General features: G+C 50.1%; 2 protein-coding genes across 3 annotated transcripts in view; one reads left to right on the forward strand and one right to left on the reverse strand.

Annotated features, from left to right (window-relative positions):
- Nucleotides 1-24,060, reverse strand: part of MYCL (MYCL proto-oncogene, bHLH transcription factor) — a 105,157-nt gene that overhangs the window by 39,844 nt on the left and 41,253 nt on the right. The window lies entirely within an intron of this gene.
- Nucleotides 1,476-13,717, forward strand: MFSD2A (major facilitator superfamily domain containing 2A). Of its 2 annotated transcripts, XM_045482308.1 has the most exons (15): nucleotides 1,476-1,564; nucleotides 1,607-1,809; nucleotides 3,312-3,443; nucleotides 4,879-5,003; nucleotides 9,042-9,165; nucleotides 9,300-9,378; nucleotides 9,735-9,892; nucleotides 10,288-10,378; nucleotides 10,498-10,619; nucleotides 10,853-10,936; nucleotides 11,266-11,349; nucleotides 11,448-11,560; nucleotides 11,969-12,112; nucleotides 12,204-12,380; nucleotides 13,251-13,717. In XM_045482308.1, exons 2-15 carry the CDS (start codon nucleotides 1,717-1,719, stop codon nucleotides 13,312-13,314), a joined length of 1,590 nt encoding a protein of 529 aa, XP_045338264.1. In that variant the 5' UTR covers nucleotides 1,476-1,564; nucleotides 1,607-1,716; the 3' UTR covers nucleotides 13,315-13,717. The 2 variants fall into 2 exon arrangements, with proteins under 2 accessions (XP_045338264.1, XP_045338263.1); XM_045482307.1 differs by lacking the exon at nucleotides 1,476-1,564 and having other exon boundaries at nucleotides 3,315-3,443.

Raw genomic sequence — 24,060 nt, forward strand, 5'->3', positions numbered from 1 at the left:
CTTGTGATATGGCATGATGCTACAGGAGTGAAGATTTTAGGGCTGGGAGGGATCAGAATCCACCACAGCCAACTAAAGCCTGGGGAAGGGAAGAGACAGAAAGAACAGTGGCTCCTGGGGGAGCCATGGGAGGTCAGCCCATGCCCTTTTCACAGCATCCAACTGTCTCGCTTTGGCTCTGTCTGCTCAGCAGTGACCAAGAGCTGTGTGCCAAGATGGGAGCTGCTGGGGCATATGAGGAAGCTTGGTGTGGCCATCCTGGGGTAGCCAGACCTCATCTCTCCTCCCTGCAATCAATCAGAGAGCCTAAGAAAGAAAACAGGAGTGGAAGTTCAGCAATCACAGGAACGGGAGAAAGTGGCCTTTGAGATCCCAGCATCCCCTTCACTAATTAGAGCAACCGACCCCCACGCCCCCTCCCCAGCCTCTTGAGTGTCTGGGAAGTCTGGAGGTGATGACCCAGAGGTGGTAGAAAAAGCATGTTTTCTGGATCTGTGTTTGGCGTCTGTTCCAGACTAATGTCCTTCTAGATATCTTCTTTCAAGGACCAGATTACTCAGTCCTCTCTTTTTCAAATCCTTCCTTGATTGTTTCAACCCAGAGTGCAACTGCAGTTTTGTAACATCTCCTAGGGCTTTTTGTTGGAGAAACACATATACCCTATTTAGCGTCCTGGTAATTTTTGCTGAGAGAGAGCAGGGCCGTTAAGAGAGAAGGCTCTGGAAAGGGACAAACCTGCCAGGCCTGGCTTTGCCACATAACAGCTGTTTCACTTCTCTGAGTTTCCATTTCCTCAGCTATAAAATGGGGATGATAATACCGTGCTCATGTCGTTGCCGTGAGGACTGGATGACATCATTTTAAGCACAGAGGAAACTCTCCATAAAAGGCCACTGTTACTATCATGGGGTACTGGGGGGCTGGTCCTGTCTCCTCTGCACACCTTGGGAGCTCCCTGCCAGCAGGGGCAGTGACTGCGATATGTCATCGTTGTCCCCCATTGCCCTGGGCCCCAGAGAAGCCAGTGTTGGGAAGAGGGAATGGTCAGTCTTGGGAGATGCACATCGATACTGGAAGTGCCAGCGCTACATCCTCCATCCAGGTTTGGAGGAGAGGGAGGCACGACCTGACTCCTGATTTGGGGGGGGGGGGGCAGTGGGCTTCCCAGCCCCTACCTTTCCTAGCCGTGGGGGTCAGAAGTCACCGGCCGTGGGCCCGACTCAGGGAGAACTCACTCTGGGGCACCTCGGGCAGGTCCCTTCCAGCCTTAGGCCTCAGTTTCCTCGTGCGTGTCAGGTGGGTCTCCCGGTCTTCTCCGGGGTTTGCGAGGAGCACGCGCAGCCGGATGCCGGCTTTTGAGAACGTGGCTCAGTGGCAGAGAGGCTGGGAGGCTTAGGCAGGCGGGAGAGCCGCCAGGCGGGCGAGGAGATTGGCTGCAGGCAGGGCAGCCGGCTCAGCGATTGGATCAGAGTGGGCAGGGCCGGGCCTTTAAGAGGCGCGAGGGGGCGTGCAGGGGAGTGTGCGCCTCGCCCGCCCGCCGGGTTTACTAGCGAGAGGCGGCCGTGGCGGCGGCGGCGGCGGCGGCGGCGGCGGCGGCGGCGGCGGCGGCGGCGGCGGCGGCGGCGGCGGCCACGACGGGAGTCCCAGCAAAGCGGAGTCCGGCGGAGCAGAGGCGCATCCCGGCTTTCCGGTCCCAGGCGGCGTGGCCCGCGGGTCATGGCCAAGGGAGAGGGCTCCGAGAGCGGCTCCGCGGCGGGGCTGCTGCCCACCGGCATCCTCCAAGCCGCTGAACGGCCGGCCCAGGTGAAGGTGAGGACCCCCCCCCCCACCGCCCCCCCCCCAACCCCGGGCGGAGGGCTAGGGGTGAGAGCAAGCTGAGATGGGGACGTCGAGGAAGAGGTTTGGTTCCGGACGCCTCGGGATAGCCGGGGACAGGCTAGCCCAGTGGCAGGGGAGGGTCGGGGGGTACCGGCCTTGGGGACAGGGGGTGATGGAGAGGATTTGTAGGCGCCCCCTTTTGCTCATCCCCACCCCGCCTCTCCGCCGGCAGCTTCACGTGGTGCCTGGCTGTGTTCAGCCGGTTTCCGTTCTTCTGTGACGAGCGGTTTAGGATTGCCGCCCTGGAAGCCAGAGACCCCAGAAATCCGGGAAACTCCCCTTAATTCCCCATCTCTCAGCCCCTACTCCCCACCCCCACATGCCCGCGCTGGCACCTCAACTCTGCGGTGAGGGCCGCTCAAGTTCATTCATAAGAGCAAGGGCTCTCTGCTCTTAAAAGAGCAGCACTTCCGAGAGAGAGAGAGGCCCTTGTGTGAGTGTGGGTGTTGATGAGCGCGCCTTGCTTTGCGTGTCCTGACCTTCGACCCCATCCCCAGCTCTCTGGACCTAGTGAAGGACCCATTTGAATCAGGCGACTCCAGGGGGAGATCCCAGGCAATAGGTATCTGCCTGGGAGGTGACTGCCGTTTCCTTTTAGTTTTATTAAGTGATCCTTGCAAGGAGCGGAGTGTGTGTGTGGGGTTGGGGCCGGGGGGGGGGGGGGGGGGAGCAATTATGCTCTACTAATATGAGTAATCTTCACTTTCCTGGGCAAACTCAATCTCTCTAGTGCCCCACCCAGATAGGGCCCAGCCCTGTACCTAGAGGCCTTTCCTCCCCTCTCCAAGGTTCCCTAGGAACTGGGGATGGGGAATAGCAAGAGGGAGGGTAGGACAGCTCCCGGGTTTGCCTCAAGCTCTGGCTGACTACAGGGGCCAGGGTCGCTCTGGGACAGATGGAAGGAACAGCTGTGCCCCCAGCCAGCTGGGCTGGGCCCCTCACCCAGTAGGCAGGTGGGTCCTGGCCTCTGAACTAGGGTGGGAGCAGGGGCTGGGCTTAGGCGGCTCTTGGCAGCCGGAGGATTTTCAGGTTGTGACGGTTGGTGGTGCCTGGTGGGGACAGGTCCACAGGTCTGCTGCTGGAGCATGCTCCCCCTCCAACTGGAACAGAGCATGGTTGGACCCCTACGGGAAGTTGTTGTTGTTGTTGTTTGTTTTGTTTTTAGGGATGGTGGGCTGCTAAATTAACTCAGAATCTGGGAGTAGGGTGGCTTAGGGGCCACTTCCTTGGTATGGAGTCCCCTTTTCCAGCTTCCTAAGATAGAGAATACCTTTCTTTTCTTGTAGGAAGTGAGATCACCCTGGGTGGGAACAGGGCAAGGTAGACTTGTTCCTCCTGGCAGAGTGGATCAGAAGAATGGTCCTGCCTCTGGAACCTTCTAGGATGGAGGCCAGGATCCTGGGTCTCTTTTCATCCTTTCCTCTTCTTCCCAGAAGGAACCAAAGAAGAAACAACAGTTGTCCATTTGCAACAAGCTTTGCTATGCAGTTGGGGGGGCCCCCTACCAGGTGACAGGCTGTGCCCTGGGGTTCTTCCTGCAGATCTACCTGTTGGATGTGGCTCAGGTAAGTGGGGCTGAGCCCACCAGGGCTCCTCCAGCATCCCGAGGTGGGAGGGTAGATACGTTCAGTTTTCCCCGTCTGTGAAATGGGACTGGGAATCCCTACTTTGCTGCCTCTCAGAGTCAGCCGTAGATAAGAAATAAGAAGGCTTGCTTTGGAAAGTATCCAGCAGAGGAGTCTATCTGCCCCAGGAGTCTTAGTTGGCAAGGTCAGGCAACTTCTCCTTGCCTGGCAAGAGCAACAGAGCCTGGAGGGGCAGACAGTGGTGTGAGAAAGAATGGAGCCTGCTGGTGACCCTGTTCTTAGAAGAGACTGGCACACCATGTCCCCAGCTGGACAACAGTCAGCTGGCCCAGCTCAGGGGCTGGTAGATGTTGCCAGGCTTGTAGATAAGCTGTTTCCCACCTTCACCTGGGAGGCCCCCAAGTGCTGAGCTAGGTTAAGGCGCCCAGTGCACAGGGTCTTTGACTGAGAGAGGTACTTAGGGTGAAGCAGGGTTCTTCTCTGTTCTGAGAAGCTTTGGCCAGCAGCCTGGCATCCTGAGAATTCACCTTGTCTGGATGGGAGAGTGGGAGGCTCAACAGCCACTGCAGGCAAAGCATCTTCATTGTATCCATTTCTAGGTGGGGAACACTGAGCCCCAGAAAGGACAAATAACTTCTTTCAAGCAGCTAGTTTTCCCATGGGCTGGGTCCTGAGTGGGGTACAATTATGAGGAACCTGCAATCAAAGTATAGAATTGTCTTCATGAGTGTGAGGTTAGGGAGAGTCAGTTTAGGGAAACTACAGTGTGAGAGAGGCCACCAGTTTCCCTATTTCCTGGAGCAAAAGCAATATAGTAGAGCCTTGATGGATGTAAGGAAGAGTCCAGAGAAACTATTTAGGCCTAAAAGGTTTGCAGGGAGGGGGGTGGCTTCAGTGGATAGTCACAGGTCACTTTTTAAAAGCATCTAAAGATTCCTTTCCACATCCAAGATAGAGCTTGACCTGTAAGACAGGGATCTTAACTCCAGTCCTGTAAGATAGGGATCATAACTCCCATTATACAGATGGGGAAGTTGAGGCCCACTGTAGTCAAGTGAGCAAATGCTCATTTTGATACCAGGTGCTTGGCGCTCAGGGCTGTGAGAGGGAAGCAAGGAAGTGATTCTGGATTCATTCTAGTTGATGGGGAGTGTTTTCAAGGGCAGTGTACATAAGGGAGTACATAAGGGAGCAGATCTGGGAAAACTTCTAAGGCACTCTGCACTGGCTGCTATCAGGGAGCTGTTATCATTATGAACAAGGCAAGAGAAGATGATGAAGGCCTGAGTGAGAGCAGCCCAGAGTCCCAAGGGCCTGGCTGAGATGGGGAGGGAGGCCCTGCTTTTGCCTACCATCGAGGGTTGAGATGAGTAGAAGGATGAAGGGGTCACCTTTTACCTGTTCCCCATTCCAGGTGGACCCTTTCTCTGCCTCCATCATCCTATTTGTGGGCCGAGCTTGGGATGCCTTCACAGACCCCCTCGTGGGCTTCTGCATTAGCAAATCTTCCTGGACCCGCCTGGGCCGCCTCATGCCCTGGTGAGTAAAAGAGGCTCCTCTGAGGTGGCAGAAGGCAGGGCTTCAGGCATGCCCACTAACTCTTGATCCTTCCATCTGACTTGTCACAGGCTGGGGGGTGAGAAGAAATGACGCAGAAAACCGAGTGTTGAAACCCAGCTGAGGCCTCAGCTGCCCCAGGCATGGGCACTGGGATGGATGCTCTGCCAATTCATTTCCCAGGCTGGCTAAATTGCCAGACTGAGCAGCTTCCCCTACACCAGGCCCCATTGCTCCCCAAAGTCCATTCCCTCCTGCGAAGCTGGAATTCTAACTCCTCCCCCTCAGTCATTATAGCGGCAGAGATAGTGCTGCATAGTGGTTGAGAGGTTATACTCGGAAGCCAGCCTGCCTGTGTTTCACCACTCACAGCTATGCAACCTTGGGCAAATCACTTAACATCTCTGAGCCTCAAGTTTTTCATCTGCAAAATGGAGATAATAATTATGCCTATCTCGTGCGTTTATGGTGAGGATTAAATTTTTTTTTATATGTAAAGTACTTAGAACGGTGCTTGGCACATATTAAGTAATGTATAATTTGGCACCCCTTCAGAGTAGCTCCTGGTGGTCAAGGGTGGAGGGTAATACCAAGAATGGGATTTGCAGAACCATAACCTCTGGCCCCTTGGATGATGTAAACTACCTTTTCCCTTGATACAAAGCCTACACTACTCAGCCTCAGGCTATAGGGCAAAGTGGGGGGAGGTAGTACCACAGATCACACAGCCAAGGGAGACACACGGGACCAGCTGACAGTCTGGAGCTCTGGTTCTCTCCAGGACATCCTGCTTGGTGGGGGGAGGGGGGTGGAAGTACCCCTTTCATCTCCAGCCCATCCAGGCTCAAATGGGCGCCTTCCTGCCCCAGGGGTGCCCATACCTGGTCTCCGGCCTTCAAAGCTCTTCCCACAGCTCCCACTCCACCCCCACAACTTCCTTTCCCACGAGGCCCCCCTCCCACCACAATCGCACCAGCCCCTGGCTAAGGCCCAGATTGGGGCCTTTGATCCAGGCTACAGGGCTGCGGGGGTGGGGGGGCGGGGGGGGGGTGAGGGGGGTGGATTTGTGGGGAGGGGGAGGGGGAGGGAGATGGCGATGGGATGGGGGTGGCTGCAAGGCAGGACCATCCGCCTCACCTGGACAGGCCGCCCAGGTAGGAGCCAGCCCACAAGGCTGGGCCCCAGACCCGAGTCCCTGGCAGCCTGTGGGAGGTGGGGCTCTGCTGCCACATCTCCTCATGAGGCACAGCCAATGGGAGAGAGCTACCCTGGACAGCCCCTTGCGGTGGCCTGCGGCAGCAGCTGGGTTACTTCCAGTCACATTCGGTTTCTCAGCTTCTCAGCGAAAGGAGAGGAAGGAGTGTTTGACGAAGGCTGACGGAAGGAGCCCTTGTTCTCCGAGGAGACGCGTGGATTCGGGAAGGAGGGGGGAGGGCAGAGAGGGAGAAAAGAGGAGGCCCTCCCTGTGGGAAGCAGGATCTGAGGGCCTGGAGCTGGGCAGGTGTGGCAGCCAGCCTGGTGAAGTTGCCGAGGGCCCTTCAGGCAGGTTTCTGACTTAGCACGGTGTCTGCGTACATGTCCTCACCTGTTCGGGTGGTAATTCTGGGTGATACTTCTTGAATGGTACCTCCACCCCTGTGTCTGAGCGCATGTTGGATCAGTGGGGGGCTGAGGGGCTTTTGTGTAGGCTACGGGACCTCCTCCTGGTCCATACCACAGCCAGGACCTAGGTCCCTCAGGCCCGGGACCCAGCCCCTTTTTGTGGTGCGGGTAGAGGCCGCGCCTTTCAGGGTTCATCAGCCCTGTGGCCCACTATCTTCTCAGGCCTCAGAGCAGCCCCTGCCCTTAGCCGGCACTTACATCCACCCCTCCGACCAGGAAGACTTTGACAGATGCTCTCCCTGGAGTTCCCAAGGCCACGTGGTGAGAGGCAGAGTATCCACAGGGTCACAAGGGCAGGCTGGGATGCAGCAGGGCTGGGCCTGAGGTCTGATTCCCTGGCCGTGGACCTGTACTCTCCCACTGGGCTTTCTGGTGTAGTGGTCACAGCGAGCACTTACTATGTCCCAAGCATACATTTTAGTATCTACATTTTAGTATCAACTTATTAAAGTCTCAAAACTACTTCAACTCTATGAGATAGAACCAAAGTCCTTACGGTGGCCTGTAAGGACATGACCTGGTACTCCATGTCCTCCAACCCCATCTCCTAATCCCACCTCCTGTGCTCACTCCACTCCAGCCCCAGTAGCCTCCTTGCTTCTCCTCAAACTTGCTTGAGCACCTCTGCACTGACTGTTCCTGCCCGACACACATTTGCCTCAGACAACTGCTCAAGGCCAACTCCCTCCTCTCAGCCGAGTCTTGGCACAGATATCAGCACCTCTGTGAGGGCTACCCTGTCTGCTCTTGTCACCTCTACCCCCATACTCCTAATCCCCTTTAGACTGCTTTCTTTTCTCCATGGCACTTAATCACCTTCTAATACATAACCTTTTGAAAACTGTGGTAAAATGTACACATAACATAAACTTTTGCCGTTTTAACCATTTAAAAAAAATTTTTTTTTTTTGCATTTTATTTATTTTTGATAGAGAGAGAGACAGAGCACAAGTTGGGGAGGGGCAGAGAGAGAGAGGGAGACACAGAATCCGAAGCAGGCTCCAGGCTCTGAGCTGTCAGCACGGAGCCCGATGCGGGGCTCGAACTCACAAACCGCGAGATCATGACCTGAGCCGAGGTCGGACGCTCAACCAACCGAGCCACCCAGGCAACCCCCCGCCCCCCGCCATTGTAACCATTTTTAAATGTACACTTCAGTATCATCAAGTACATTCTCATTGCTGTGCAACCATCACCACCATCCATCTCCAGAACTTTTGCATCTACCCAAACTGAAACTCTGTCCCCATGAAAAAAATAATTCCCATACCTCCCTCCCCACAGCGCCTGGCAACCACCACTGTACTCCCTGTCCCTGAACACCTACTCTAGGTGTCTTGAGAACAGGATCATGCAATATTTGTCCTTTTGTGTCTGGCCCATTTACCACAATGTCCTCAGGGTCCATCTGGGTTGTAGCCTGTGTCAGACTTTCATTTCTTTTTAAGGCTGAATAATATATATAACTTTTAAATGATGCTTATTCTTCATTTGCCAACTAGAATATAAGATCCACCAGGGCCATAGCTTTCGTCTGTTTCGTTCACTGGTAACATCCTAAGTAATAAGAATAGTGCTTAGCACGTTGCTGGCACTTGAATATCTTTTGAGTAAATGTGGAATGTAAGGTAGGTGCTGTTACTAGTGTCATTTTACAGATGAGAAAATGAGCCTCAGAGAAGTTAAATAACTTGTAAGGTATTTATAGTCACTGGTAGAGCCAGAATTGGGTTCCTGAAGTATGGTTCCAGAGGGGTTTCTTTTAGCCGCTGCTCTTTGCTGCCTGTGTGTACTAATGACATGCAGTCGGTCCCTCCTGAGGTCTAACCGCTTTTGCGATGGTGTAGAATGCACAAGTGGGAAGGCACACATTTACATTCCGTTATAGTTATCTCACTAAGCCCAGTCCTTCCGCCTGGAGTCAGCCTCCCCTACCGCTTTGTGTGTGCCCACAGTGTGTGTGTGTATGTGTGCTGACTGTATGTGTGTGCGCATAAGAACACTGGTATTGGGGTTGCTCCCTGCCACCCTACTACCCGAGGGTTAGCTGCCATTCTCAGTTCCCCCAGCCCATAGGAAGCCCCTGCCTCGGGAGCCCTCTCCACTGGGGAGATGTAGGCAAGATTCAGGGTCTGGCCTCCTGCTCCGTGCTCAGGATTTCAGTCCAGGGGCACTGTTGAAGTCAGCCCTTCCGGGCTTGGCCATTAGCCTCTTCCCAGAGACCCTGGGGTGGGTAGATTCAGGGGGAGGAATTTCCTTCCCGGCAGGCACCCTGTGGGACTACAGAGCAGTCCAGGCTGGGGCCCAGATCCTGGAGTTTTGGCATCCAGCCCCTACTCAGACCTTCCCCTTCCTCAGGATCATCTTCTCCACACCCCTGGCCATCATTGCTTACTTCCTCATCTGGTTCGTGCCTGACTTCCCACAGGGCCAGGCCCTGTGGTACCTGCTTTTCTATTGCCTGTTTGAGACACTGGTCACGGTGAGTGTGGGCACCTCCCCTGGGTGTCTGGTGGGGAGGAATGAGGGCAGTCCCTGGGGCCTCCAGGGTTGGTGCCCAAAGCCACATCTGCCTGTCCATCATCTGACTGGTCAAGGGCCTCTCTTCCATGCCAGTGTTTCCACGTTCCCTACTCAGCTCTCACGATGTTCATCAGCACAGAGCAGAGTGAGCGGGATTCTGCCACTGCGTATCGTAAGTCTCTCTCCAGCCCACTGATCCATCCACCGGGGACCGTGGGTCTATTGTTCCTGACCCTCCCGCCACATTTCTTCCCTTGCTGGGAGTGGGTGTAAAACCATCTCAAAAATAACTTGATCCTTTTATTGCTTTGGTGAAAACAGAGAGGTGCAGGGACTAGCCAGCCAGAGGTCATACAAAGCAAGGCCATAAGGTTAGGCCAAGGCGTCATCTGCCTCACCACCCTGTATCTACCCTCCTGGAGCTGCTACCATCACCTGGGGCTAGAACTGGGCATCTGTCCACCTGACCTTCCTCCCTGGGGGCCTACAAGCCACAAGGCCCCTCCAAAGGACCCTTTTACCATTCAGGAATGACCGTGGAGGTACTGGGCACCGTGCTGGGCACAGCGATCCAGGGGCAAATCGTGGGCCAAGCGGATACGCCTTGCCTCCAGGACCCCAATGGTTCTGCACTGGCTTCGGAAGGTACCAATCACACACAGAGCGCCACCTCACTCAAAGAAACGGTGAGGCCCTTGGCTGCACAGGGATCTGGGGAGATGAGGCACAATGGGGTGGTTTGCAGTCATCCTCAGCATAGTGAATATTGGGCATTTGCTCTACAAACTGTTAATATGCCCACTTTTCTGATAATTCTAAGTAATTTGGCCAGGGTCATAGAACTAGTGATTTACAGAAACTAGATCTGGGGGAGCTCTCACACTCCATAGCCTGGCTTCTTAACATTCTGTTCCTCTGGACTTTGCCTAGCCATGGGAAGCAGCAGCCAGCCCAGGATAGTTCTCCCACTTCACCAGTGGAGACAGGCCCCAGAGAAGGGACTGGCCCACGGAGTGGAGCCGCTGAGAGTTGGGATGAGATCAGACTGATGGTCTCTATGTTGCCTTTATCCCCTTTGCAGCAAAATGCATACCTGCTGGCGGCAGGAGTTATTGCCTCCATCTATGTCATCTGTGCTGTCATCCTCACCCTGGGCGTGCGGGAGCAGAGAGGTGAGGGATCCCTGGGGAGCGGTGCAGGCCCCGGCGCTGCAGGGCTTTGTCCCTCTGCCTGGGCCTCAGGCTTTGGGAGGTGTCTCTGCTCCTTCCTCACTGTCCCCTCTGGCCCCCAGAACCCTATGAGACTCAGCAGGCTGAGCCAATGTCCTTTTTTCGGGGCCTCCGACTGGTCATGAGCCATGGCCCATATGTCAAACTTATTGCTGGCTTCCTCTTCACCTCCCTGGCTTTCATGGTGAGTGGGGTCCTGACATGCTCAGCCTGAGAGCAGGCAGTGTGGGGAGTGGATGAATGGGGGTTGAGGGGAGTGCAATAGGGGTGGGGTAAAACAAGGACTCAGTGATGAAGCCTGAGGGACAGATGGATTGGGGGTGGGGTGAGCAGAGGTCCCTGGAACATGGGGAAGCCTTGGCCTTGACCTCACGTCTTTCCTTACATTTCCTTTCCTATACGCTGCCCATCCCCCAGCTGGTGGAGGGGAACTTCGCCTTGTTTTGCACCTACACCTTGGGCTTCCGAAATGAATTCCAGAATCTGCTCCTGGCCATCATGGTGTGTGTGGGGCCCCGAGGGTGGGTAGGCAGCCTGGACTTCTAGATGGTTCTTTGGATAGTCAGAGGATATTTCCCGGACTGACTAAGGTTAGGAGGGCTGAGGGAGGAATCTCAGAATCGTCAGTTGGATCTGACCTACAATTGCTTAGATAGGACTGTGAAAGATGTGGGGCAAGATATTCCGGTAGAGAACATAGCAGAAACCAAGAACTTTCTTACTGTCCAGATGGCGTCATCTGGTTGCTAGGAGTTTCTCTGAGGTCCTGGGAAGGGCAACAGGGGTTCATGACTAACCCACTTCCCTCACCCCCCACTGTGCATCCCCAGCTCTCGGCCACATTCACCATTCCCATCTGGCAGTGGTTCCTAACCCGATTTGGCAAGAAGACAGCAGTATACATTGGGATTTCAGTGAGTGGGGCTGAAGGGGTAGGGCCCGGACTGGGTTGGGGATTGCTGGTGGGAGTCTCCAGGCTGACCCATCTTCCCGTACTCACCCCTTCTCCTAGTCAGCAGTGCCATTTCTCATCTTGGTGGCCTTCATGAAGAGTAATCTGATTATCACATACGTGGTAGCCGTGGCAGCCGGCATCAGTGTAGCAGCGGCCTTCTTACTGCCCTGGTGAGTGTATACAGGCCCACCTGGCTATGTTTCCCAGCCCCCTAGCCCCTATTCTGAAACTCCTTGGGGACAATTCCGCAGGAACTTCTCCTGCAGACCATTCTGTGGGTCCAGGTTGGGGGTAGAACAAGTCTTCCCTGTACAGTCGCACTGGTTGTGAACTGTGCAAAAACACCTAATCAGGATGGGACATGGGGGGCTTAAATCTGGTTTGCACTCTACTTACCAAGCTGCACGCCTAGACCGGGGCAACATCCACAAAGTTGTGAACTTCACGGAGCTGTGTGTCCTGGGCCTACAAAGTCTCAGAGGGCCACCTCTTCTTACTGACACAGAGGCGCCACATGGGCTAGCGGGGGCCCTGGAGTGCTGGGTGGGTGGGTCCTCATGGCTGCCACCATTCCGCAGGTCCATGCTGCCTGATGTCATTGACGACTTCCACCTGAAGCAGCCCCAGTCTCATGGAACCGAGCCCATCTTCTTCTCCTTCTACGTCTTCTTCACCAAGTTCGCCTCTGGAGTCTCATTGGGCATCTCCACCCTCAGTCTTGAGTGAGTGGGGTGGGGTCTTGGAGCAGTGCTGGGCAGGGCTGGGCCCCAGGTGCCCTGCCCTCACCACTCCCCTGACCACTGGGTCCCACAGCTTTGCCGGGTACCAGACCCGTGGCTGCTCACAGCCGGCACGTGTCAAGTTCACACTGAAGATGCTGGTGACCATAGCCCCCATAGTCCTCATCCTGCTAGGCCTGCTGCTCTTCAAGCTGTACCCCATTGATGAGGAGAAGCGGCGGCAGAACAAGAAGGACTTGCAGGCTCTGAGGTGAGAGCAGGGGGGTGGAGGAGGGGGCATCATCCAATCTAACCCCTCAGCTCGTGCCTCCTGTGGCCAAATCCTGACTTAACCTCCTGCCCATCTTCCCTTGATGGTTCCTGCTCTATTTCCCCTTCTCACTACTGACTGATAATAATGTCAGCTGACATCTCTCTGATACTTAGCTGCATGCCGGTCACTGTGCTGGCTGGTTTTACATTTATTCATTCAAAAGATACTTATTGGAAACCTACTATGTGACCGGCATTGCTCTAGTGAATGAAACAAACAGAATCTCTGCCTTCGTGGAGTTTACATTTTAGGGAATGGGCATTCATGATCTCCTACAGTTCTTCAACAACCCCAGGTGTCAGGAGATTCCTACAATTCCCACTCGGTAGATGAAGAAACAGAGGCTTAGCCAGGAAGAGTAATTGGCCCAGCTGATAAGGAGTAGAACTGGGGTTTGCACCCTGATGTTCTCACTCCAGGGCCTGTATTCTTCACAGCTCTCTTGGTGTGCAGGGTCTCAGGTGTGGCCTGAGCCTGCCTTTCGGGAGACCAGAAGGCAGGGTGAAGTGAATCATGCCAGCCCAAGTCCAAAGTGTAGTTCCAGGGCTTGTAGTACCCTGTGGGTAATGAGAGTTGCAGACAGACCAACCGGCAGTTTCTGGGTTGAGAGAGGGAGTGAGCAAACTGTCCACATCCTATAGTTTAGACTCACCTGTACAGTTGCACTGGTTGTGAACTGTGTAAAAACACACCTGACAGCTGTCTAAGACTAGGGCCAAGGTCCTATGCGGAACAAGGCACAAGGCAGTTAGGGACAGGGAAGGGGTAAGGATGCTTCCTCCAACCCGTCTCCTTCGGCTCTTGCAGGGAAGAGGCCAGCAGCTCTGGCTGCTCTGACACAGACTCTACAGAGCTGGCCAGAATCCTCTAGGGTCTGCTGTGTTGCCCGAAGCCACCATCCACAGTGCCTGGGTCCCGGACCACAGGAGAAATCAGGACCTACTTGCCTGATCGCTGAATACCTGGTCTCCAGGTGCCAGGAAGGGAGCCAAAGACTCAAGAGTAAGTGGTCCAGGATACCTCCTGTGCCTGCCACGGGGAGGGCTGTTCGTACAGCCACCTGCCTCACATCTGCCTGCCCATGGGGCCAAGCCCCGGGGCTGCTACTGTGAATATGCCAAGGACTGATCGGGCCTAGCCCGGAACACTAATGTGGAAACGTTTTATACAGAGACTAATTAATAACTTAATGACCATGTACATAGCAATGTGTGTGTATGTATATGTCTGTGAGCTATTAATGTTATTAATTTTGATAAAAGCTGGAAACCAGAGGTTCCTGTTTCTGTCTTTGCCCTCAGCCACTTTTCCCCTGACCCCTTCTGTGCCAAGACGCAGATGGTGAGAGGGAACACTAAGCTGCAGGTGCCCCGGCGGGGAAGAATGTGTCTGGAGGTGTGATAACAGCATCGGCTAACATTTACTAAACCCCTATCTGTACCAGGCACAGTGTGGAGGCTTTACCTTCACTTTGTTGGTGTTCACACTCAATCCTTGAAGCTGTCTTGCTATGTCAGGACTATTCCACTTTAAAGAGAAGAAAACCGAGCTCCAGTATAGAGAGGGACGTGGCTAAGGTCACATGGCCAAGAGTTACCGTACTGAAATATCATCCCAGGTCTGTGAGACTCCGGGACCTTAACCACCACTCTCCACTCCCCTGTGTCTGAGAGCGACCTGCTGGCTGTCAGACAGACAGGCTGCTCTGCCCAGGCCTGTGCCCTGTGCCTTCTGCTCTGTGCCTGCCTGAGCATGTGGAGCTGGCACATATCCCATGTGCTTGGGGCTGTGTGGGGTCCCGAGACCTGTGATTCTTTCCCCGTAGCTGTTAATGATGGTGTTGGAAAGTGAGACTGTACCTGGCTGGGTTTGTGTGTCGGTTGAGGAAGGGTTCTCCCCACAGGTGTGCTGGTGAAAAACCACCTCTGGTGGGGAGGAGGCTGCTGGGGAAGACCTGGTTTATAGCGCTTGTCTGTTTCCATGGTGTAAATGCTCTTGCTGTAGCCAATTTCAGGTTACCTACCAATGGATGTACTAACAGAAGTTCCCCAAAATTTAACAGTCAGCTCTCTAGGAGCTTGCCCCCCGGCACATCACTGGGTCTCATACACTTAGGCCAAGCTGGCAGGATCAGGGGTACCGGTCCAGCTTCTCTATTTTATAGATGGGTAAATGCAGGCCAGAGAAGAGAAGTGTGTGCACTATTCAGGCTTGGTCTTTACTTTGGGTCTAGGGCTCCATTTTCGGAGGGAGCAGGGGAGGCTCCATTTTTGCTCTGAAGTTCTGCCAAGCCACTTTCATAAATTTATCAAGTGTTACTAACAAGCACAACCAGATGCATAATTTCCCTGTGAGGTGAGTCCATTATTATTCCCAGTTTACGGATAAGGAAGCTGAGGCACAGAAAAGTAACTTGTCCGAGGTCATCAGACAGAGGAGACGATGTTTGAATCCATTCTGTCTGGCTATAAGGCCAGTGCTCTCACCCACTACTTTAGGCCATTGTGTGAACCAAGAGTCTGGTCACCTCCAAGCCAGGTCCTGCTGCCTTTAGAGCTGCCATCTCAGGGTCAGGCTGCCTGGGCAGGCCAGGGGCCCTGGGCTCTGGGTTGGCCTTTGTAGTTGGAGTGCTCAGGGACTCAGATAATGTTTGCAGAAACCCACTCCTACCTCCCCTCTCTCTGTACTCCCAACACCCACCAAATCCTGTCTTTAAAAAAATAAAAATTATTTTAAACTTCCTAAACCACTCAAGCTTGCTTCTTTCCCATCCCTACAATTACTTATCCGGTCTCTCACCAGGAGGATTATACCGGCAGCCTCACTGGTCTCTGTCTTTGATTTGATCTCCTCACATTCCTTCTGTAAACTATCCAAGATAACCAAAGTGGCCATCCTATTTAGAAACCCTTCTGTGAGTCCCCATTGCTTTCAAGAGGAAGTCAGAGACCTTTGCTGATTTCCCCAGCGCCCCCAGGCCACCTGCCCAACCCTGGAACATACTCTGGCCCCTGGTCCATCTGATAGACACTGGTCCAATGCACCTTGGCTCCAGAATGCCTCTCTAAAGCAATTCCCGTACCTCTGTTCCTTGGGGCAGCTCTTGAGAATCCACACCCCTTCCACTTTAGTCTCCCATATTGAGCTCAGGGCTGGGCACGTTGGGGTGGGGCTTATGCAGCTGAGTTTTTAAACGCAAGCTCCAGCAAGAAGGCTTTGTGAGCCACACCCAACTGGCGCTGACCCACCATGATGCCTTTCTCTGGCCTCCATTTCTCCCAGTTGTACAATGGAGATTGGGAATTGAAAACCCCCTCTTCAGTTTCATGCTCACAGAAAATTGTTCTCCTCAAAGACCCCCTGCTTATTTCTTAGAAGATGATATGGGGGGTTGGGGGGGTGAGTAGGAAAGCAACCCAGGGATCCCAGAAACTCCTTGGGTCTTTGGCAACACCACGTGCCTTCTGGTCAGCTCATATCTACTCATCCTTTGAGAAGCACATTCTTGAGTTCCTCTCTGCTTGGATCCAGCATTACTACAGAAAACCCTGCCTGTCTCTTGACTCTGCCCTACTGCCCTCAGCCATGCCAATCATACATCCCACCCCCTACTCTCGCTAAGAAACAGGTGTGGCTTTGGCTCCACCTGCTGGAAGAAAGTGGCAAGCAACACCTTTCAACACTGCAAAGAAGGAATTCCAAGATCTGTCATTGACTCTGACCTTGGCTATCCATTTTATGGAACAAATATTTCTATTGGGCCTACTGTGTGTCATGCACTGGCTCTGAGGATAGAGTGGTAAATAAAATAGAGTTTACATGCTCAGTGGGGACCAATGACAAATAAGTGGGCATATAAATAAGATAATTTTGGATTGTAAGAAGCACCATGAAAGAAGTAGGGTGATGTCATAGAGGGAACTGGTGTGGAGACTATTTTAAATTGAGTGCCCAGGAAAGAATGTTCTGAGAAAATGCTTTTGACTTGAATCACAAAGGAGGAGGATTAGCAGACCTTCAAAAAGCTTGGGGGAAAGCACTGTAGATAGAAGAATCAACTAGTGCAAAGACTGAGGTAGGAAAGAGCTCGGTGTATTTGAAGTACTCAAAGGAAACAGTGCAGCCAAAGTGCAGTGAATGCAGGTAGTATGAGGTGAGTTTGGAGAGGTCTACAGGAACTAGACCATCCAGGGCCTTGTGGCCTCGGTAGGAGTTCAAATTTTATTTTGAGAATAGCCAAAAAACTATTGGAGGGATTTAAACAGAAAAGTGATTTTAAGGCAGAAGCAAATGGTTCAAGGCTTTGTGGGCCATGTGAAGCCTTTTGATCTTTACCCTAAGAGAAGAGAGAAGACATTGACAAGTGTTAAGTAGGGACACCACAAGATAGACCAAGAGTTTAGAAAGACCATATCATCTGCTTTGTGGAGAAAGGATTGAAGAAGTGGAAACAGGGTGGGGTGCCTGGGTGGCTCAGTCAGTTAAGTGCCCAACTCCTGGTTTTGGCTCAGGTCAAGATCTCACAGTTCTGGGGACTGAGTCCCACATGAGGCTCTGTGCTGACAATGGGGAGCCTGTTTGGGACTCTCTCCCTCTCTCTCTGCCCCTCTCCCACTAGTGTGTTCTCTCTCTATCAAAAATAAACAAACACTAAAATAAAAATTTAAAAAAGGAAGTGGAAGCAGGGTGACTAATGTAGCAAATGCTCTTCTAATGTTTCTAGGCAATGAAAAGTACAAGATGGGTGGTGGCAGTGGAAATGGGAACAAGACAGATTTGGCAGCTGGTTGGCCTGGATAATAGAGAGAGGGAGGGAGGAGGGGAGGAAAAGGGAAGGGAGAAGAGAGGGAGAGAGAAATGAAGGTTATCCCTAGATTTCTAACTTGGGCAATCGTGGCACCTCAACTCAGTAGCTCAGGGAGCACCAGAGGAGCAAGCTAGGGGGACAGAACAATTTATTTGTCACCTGTTTGTATCATTTTTATATAAAAAAGAAGAAACCACACTTAGAAATTCTATTAAATCAGGAACAAGAATACACACTATTACCAATATTTCTATATAACCTTTCATTGGAGGTATTAGCTGATGCAATTAGACAAGAAAAATCAATAAAAATTAGAAAAGAATAGGTAAAATTATCTTTATTTGTCAATGATATGTTTGTATTCCAAGAGAACCCAATTCAATCAACTGAAAAACTACTGTAAACAACATTCTGTAAGGAAATGGGGTATGAAATTAACATACAAAAATTAATACCTATTATATATACAAACTGCAATCAGTTAAAACTACATTTTTCAACATGATAACCATGAGGCTATTTGAATTTAAATTTAAAATAGCTAAAATTGGGGCGAAAGGCTGGCTCAGTCAGAAGAGCATGCAACTTTTGATCTCAGGGTCATGAGTTCAAGCCCCACACTGGGTGTAGAGATTACTAAAAAAAATAAACTTAAAAAAATAAAAATAGGGAAACCTGGGTGGCTCAGTCGGTTAAGCGTTTCGACTTCGGCTCAGGTCATGATCTCACAGTTTATGAGTTGGTGCCCCACATCAGGCTCTGCACTGACAGTGTGGAGCCTGCTTGGGATTTTCTCTCCCTTTCTCTCTCTCTGCCCTTCTCTTTTTCTGTCTCTCTCTCAAAATAAATAGAAAAACGCTTTTAAAAAATAAATAACAAATAAAAATTTAAAAATAGCTAAAGTTAAGTAAAACTTAAAATTCAGTTTCTTGGGGCAGCTGGGTGGCTTGGTTAGTTAAGCGACTTACTCTTGGTTTTGGCGTAGGTCATGATTTCACAGTTTGTGAGTTCAGGCCCCGAGTCTTGGGATTTTTTTTCTCTCCCTCTCTCTCTGCTCCTCCCCCACTTGATCGTGCTCGTTCACTCTCCCTCTCTCTTTCTCTCTCAAACAAAACAAAAAATTTTTAAAAATATTTTAAAATTCAGTTTCTCAATCATACTAGTCACACTTAAAGTTCTCAATAGCCACATGTGATTTGTGCCTACTCTATTAACGTAGTTATAGAACAAATCCATCATTACAGAAAGTTCTACTGTTCAGTGCTGAGTTAGAAGATATGGTGAAAGAGAAGACCATATTTATGACAGCAACGAAATACCTAGCAATGAATAGGAAAGAAATAGTTCTTTGTTAACGCACATGACTTAGTTTGTGGTCACAAGCCCCCTGCCTGGACCTCTCTGTATTACAGGAACAGCCAGAGTAGCGTCTCTTTGCAAGTCATCCCTGACTCTTCCAGGCTCAGTCAGAGGTTCTTCCAGGCTCCGCTAGGACAACATGCACTTGATTCTCGTTATTTGAAGATTCTGTATTTGCAAATTTCCCTACTTGCTAAAATTTATTTGTAACCCCAGGGAGGGAGGCAGGAGATAGAGGGGAGAAGAAAGAAGCAGCAATGACAGAGAAAGTAGAGAGCCAGGGAAGGTTTAGGTCTGAGTGTTTTGGCTTAGATCCAGGCCTTCCTCTTTTCTTCCAGGGCAGCTGGGCAGAGCTGGGCAATGCTCATATCTCCAGGGCAATCAAGGAAGTCCCTGATTGCTATGGCCCAAGGACCTTTCCGGGGTGAGGCCCAAGCCCTAAAGAGGCCAAGCCCAGAGTGAGCTCTGATTGTTCATTATCCAGGAAATTGCCTTCTGTCTGGCAGAGATCCTACTGAAACTGGCCTAGGGTGGGTGTACTGGATCCCTACCCCTAGGTGATCTAACATGGCCTGGATAGCTTGTGGGGAGTCTGGGACGTCCTGCCGGTGACCTAGGGCCAGAGAAGCAGGGAGGGGGCAGTTTCTTGGGGCAGTTGCTGTTAATTGGGGCAGTAACTGTAACCATTAACTTTAACAGTAGTTTAAGAGATGGGGAATGAGGCCTGGAATCTCCCTGACTCCTGTTTCCCACTGTGGTCATAGTGGTCACTCATCCCAGTGCCTTCCCCTCTAGGACCCCTGTGCAGCCTCGAAGGATGTCTGTACTAGGGAATGCAGGGGAACCACCCAGCCTGGCTCCTGGGCTCAGAGATGGCAAAGGAGTTGCACAACATCACACAGCCCTCCAGAAGCAGAAGCAAGATGTAATTAGTGAGTGGGGGGAGGGGAGAATTTTACTTTACCCTTCAAGGTTCTTCTGGCTGGTCTAAGAATTAAATTGACATGAGACAGATGAACACGAGAAATATTTAATTCATACTTATGGGAACTCATAGAAATATGAATCTCAGGAAAGTGACCAAAGTTGGCAACTTTTATACCTTACAGGCAAAGAAACATAAATCTGCAAAGACTTGACAGGACAAAGAAAACTTATGTTTGGAAGCTTCAGTTAGTAAGGAATTCTAAACAAAATTTGGGCTGGGTAGTGAATTAGTAAAAGTAACAAGGTGTGTTTATATAGGCTTTGGCCCTGAATTCCCATCTCTGGCGGTAAGGATGTCTCTTTATCTGCTGGTAATCTTTCACATAGGAGATTTATTCCCTGCTTTCAAGGGTACAAAGGAGGGTCAGAGTGTCCTTTTTGCACTGGCTGTTTCCTAAGTAACTTTAATTCAAAATAATCAGTATGCCAAAATAGCATATTTTGGAGCAAGCTTGCCCTGAAATCCATCAGAATTTAGCTTTCACTCCCAGCTCAGGGTTATTTTTGCTTTCCCACCAAATTGTCAGTTTCTTAAGGACTAGCACTCTTGTCCTGTGTCCTTGCCTGCCCTTTCACTTCTACCGGAGACCAGACTCCAGAGCTAGCTCTCCAGCAGTCTATGGATGCCAGCAGATGGGCGTGGCCATCTCTGTTAATAGGAGTGGCATTTTGGTGTGTGAGAGGAGCTGTGCCACTCACTGCTATTTCTTTTAAAAATTTTTTTTAATGTTTATTTATTTGTGTGTGTGTGTGAGAGAGAGACAGAGCACGAGCAGGGGAAGGGCAGAGAGAGAGGGAGACACAGAATCTGAAGCAGGCTCCAGGCTCTGAGCTGTCAGCACAGAGCCCGACGCAGAGCTCAAACTCACGAATGGTGAGATCATGACCTGAGCGAAGGTTGGATGCTCAACCCACTGAGCCACCCAGGTGCCTCCACTCCCTACTATTTCTTAAAGGGACTCAGTGGCAGAGGCCACAAGGAAAGAGATGTGGGTGGTCTAATCCACCCCCCATCTGGTATTGGATGCCCTCTACAACATCCCTGACTTGTGGCTGGCTGGGAGCCTTCTGTTCCCACACACTGCCACCGCAGACTGTTTCAAGTCCGCCTGTTTCATTTCTGGAGTAAGGTGTGAAAACGATCTTCCTCATCTCAAATGGAAACTATGTCCTTGTGGCTTGCCCCCACAGATCCTGGATCTGCCCTTTGTCATCTGCAGAAAACACGCCCTCCCTCTGTCCCATCTCAGACCGGCAGGGAGTTGAAGATAGACCCATGTCCTCAGAAATGGAGTCAAGTCTTGGTTTCATCCTTCTACTTACATTTGTTTTAATTCCTGTAAAAAGTGTCTATTTATTTTGCTTTTATAACTAAAAAAGAAACTCCTTATTTTAAAACTTGGTATCACGGTATTTCAGATAGGAAAATGGACAAATACTAATTATATTGCTCAACTTACCTGTATGTACACACCCATATAACCTCCACTCAGTTCAAGATACAGAGGCACTTCCATCTCACAGGAAGGTTCCCTGTGCCCCATTCAATCAATACCCAATCCACCAGAGGTAACCACTATTCTGATTTCTATCATCATAGATTAGTTTTGCCCATTCTTGAACTTCTTATGAAGGGAATCATATAGTATGTATTCTTTGGTGTCTGATTTCTTTGTCTTAGCACAATGTTTTGGAGATTCATCTGTGTTGTTCTGTATATTAGTATTTTTTTTCATTTTGTTTGTTGCTGATAAAATTACCTTTTACAAACATACCACAAATTGGTATATTCTCAGGGGTGCCTGGGTGGCTCAGTCAGTTAAGCCAGCTTTGGCTCAGGGCATGATCTCATGGTTCATGGATTGGAGCCCAAAGCCTGGCTCTGTCCTGACAGCTCAGAGCCTGGAGCCTGCTTCAGATTCTGTGTCTCCCTCTCTCTCTCTTCCCCTCCCCCACTCACGCTCTGTCTCTTTCTTTCTCTCTCAAGAATAAATAAAAATTTAAAAAAATCCAAATTGTTGTATTCTTGTGTTGTATGTTTGGATTTTGTCCACTTTTGGCTATTATGAATAAAGTTGCTATGAACATTCTTATTTATTTTATTTTACTTTGAGAGAGAGAGAGAGAGCGCGCGCGCACATGCAAGTGGGGGAGGGGCACAGGGAGAGAATGCTAGAATCTTAAGCAGGAACTACTCCCAGCACTGAGCCCAACTGCAGGCTTGGCTCGGGGCTCTATCTCACCACCATGAGATCATGACCTGAGCCAAAATCAAGAGTCAACGCTAACCAACTGAGCCAACCCAGGCACCTCATATTTTTAAATTTTAATTAAGTCCAATTTATCAATTTTTTAATGGTTAGTGTGTTTTCTGATTTGATTAAGAAATCTTTATCTACCCCAATTAAAAAAAATTTTGCCTATGGTTTTATTTAGAAATTTGTTGAAGTGTTGATGTTTTGGTCAATGATCCATCTCAAATTAATTTATTGTTATAGTTTTGAGTTAAGGGTCAGGGTTCCTTTTTATCCACTAACATCTAATTGTTCCAGCATTGTTTATTAAAAGATCATCCTTGGGGCGCCTGGGTGCCTCAGTCGGTTGAGTATCGGACTCTTGATTTCAGCTCAGGTCATGATCTCACAGTTATGGGTTCGAGCCCTGTGTCGGGCTCTGTGCTATCAGCTTGGAATTGTCTCTTTCTCTCTTCCCCTCCCCCACTAGCTCTCTCCCTCTCTCTCTCTCTCTCTCTCTCAAAAATAAATAAACTTAAAAAAAGTTTTGAAAATTAAAAACATCATCCTTCCCCTACTTAATTACAGTGACACTTTTGATGTAAATCAAAGATAGTATTGGGGCGCTTGGGTAGTTTGGTCCATTAAGCATCGGACTTCAGCTCAGGTCGTGATTTCACGGTGTGTGAGTTTGAGCCCCACATCGGACTCTGTGCTGACAGCTCAGAGCCTGGAGCCTGCTTTCTATTCTGTGTCTTCCTCTCTCTGCCCATCCCCACCTCACGTCTCTGTCTCTCTCTTTCTCTCAAAAGTAAAAATAAACATTAAAAAAAAATTTTTTTTAAAAGATAGTATATATATAGTATGTGTGGTTTGTTTCTGGAATCTTTATTCTGTTCCAGGGATTTATTTGTCTATTGCTCCTCCCAGGGTGCTCTGTATTATTTATTATTGTAAATTTTGAAATCTGATGATGTAAGTCCTCCAGCTTTTTCATCAAGAGCTCTTGAGGGGCACCTGGGTGGCTCAGTTGGTTAAGTGTCTGACTCTTGGTTTCGGCTCAGGTCATGATCTCACGGTTCATGAGTTCAAGCCCCACATCTGGCTCTGTGCTGAAAGTATGGAGCCTGCTTGATATTCTCTCTCTCCCTCTCTCTCTCTGCCCCTCCCCGCCTCTCTCTGTCTCAATATAAATAAATAAACTTAAAAAAAAAAACAGAGTTCTTGATATGCTAGGTCCTTGATTATCATATAAATCTTGGAATCAGCTTGTCAATTTACACACACAGAGATACACATGCACACACACACACACACACACACACACACACACACACACACATACCACAGCTTGCTGGAATTTTGATGGGACTGCATTGAACCTATGGACCAATTTGGAAAAAACTGATATCTTAACAGTATTAAGTTGTCCAATTCATGAGCGTGGAATATCTATTTACTGAGGTTGCCTTTAATTTCTCTCAAGAATGTTTTGGAATTGTCAGTGTCGAGGTCTTATGCATCTTTCAGTAGATTTATCCCTAGGAATTTGATATTTTCCATGCAGTTATACATGGTATTACTTTGTAAATTTCATTTTCCAGTTGTTTCTTGCCAGTATATAGAAATACATTTGTTTGTATCTTCACCTTGTATCTAGTAGTTTCATCAGATTCATTTACTAATTCTATGAAACTTCCACATATTTAATTTAAATACATATTTTTTCATTGATCTTAAAGCTAATATTTTGTTTATTTTTAAGTATCATTCTTTGACCATCACCACTTGTCTTTGTGGCTCACTCTTGTCAGTGTCCTGAATCCAATAACTTTTCAACTTCTTCAGGACATCCAGCCCATTGACCCTACCACCTTTTTGTTACCCTTCACCTTGCCCATTTACCTACCTTAGGGCCCTTGTTCTTATTATTATCAATATTCTCTTGCCCCCTTTCCCCTCTATAGATCTTGCCTGGATACATTCCTGTTTCAATCGAAATCTCTTATCTTCACTTCCTGCCTTGGTTGATGCCCCTATTAGACACAACGTCCTTAAAAAAAATTTTTTTTAACATTTATTTATTATTGAGAGACAGAGAGAGACAGAGCATGAGCAGGGGAGGAACCGAGAGATAGGGAGACACAGAATGTGAAGCAGGCTCCAGGCTCCAAGCTGTCAGCACAGAGCCCGACACAGGGCTTGAACTCACAAACTGTGAGATCATGAC

This window comes from Leopardus geoffroyi, chromosome C1, assembly GCF_018350155.1.
Source record: "Leopardus geoffroyi isolate Oge1 chromosome C1, O.geoffroyi_Oge1_pat1.0, whole genome shotgun sequence".
NCBI classification, from domain to species: domain Eukaryota; kingdom Metazoa; phylum Chordata; class Mammalia; order Carnivora; family Felidae; genus Leopardus; species Leopardus geoffroyi.

Bases quoted from the DNA above. Each gene is read 5' to 3' on its own strand.
- MFSD2A (XM_045482308.1), top strand. From the start codon at position 1,717: ATGGCCAAGGGAGAGGGCTCCGAGAGCGGCTCCGCGGCGGGGCTGCTG. The intron at 3,444-4,878 runs GTAAGTGGGGCT...TCCCCATTCCAG, and splicing joins ACCTGTTGGATGTGGCTCAG to GTGGACCCTTTCTCTGCCTC. The intron at 12,113-12,203 runs GTGAGTGGGGTG...TGGGTCCCACAG, and splicing joins ATCTCCACCCTCAGTCTTGA to CTTTGCCGGGTACCAGACCC.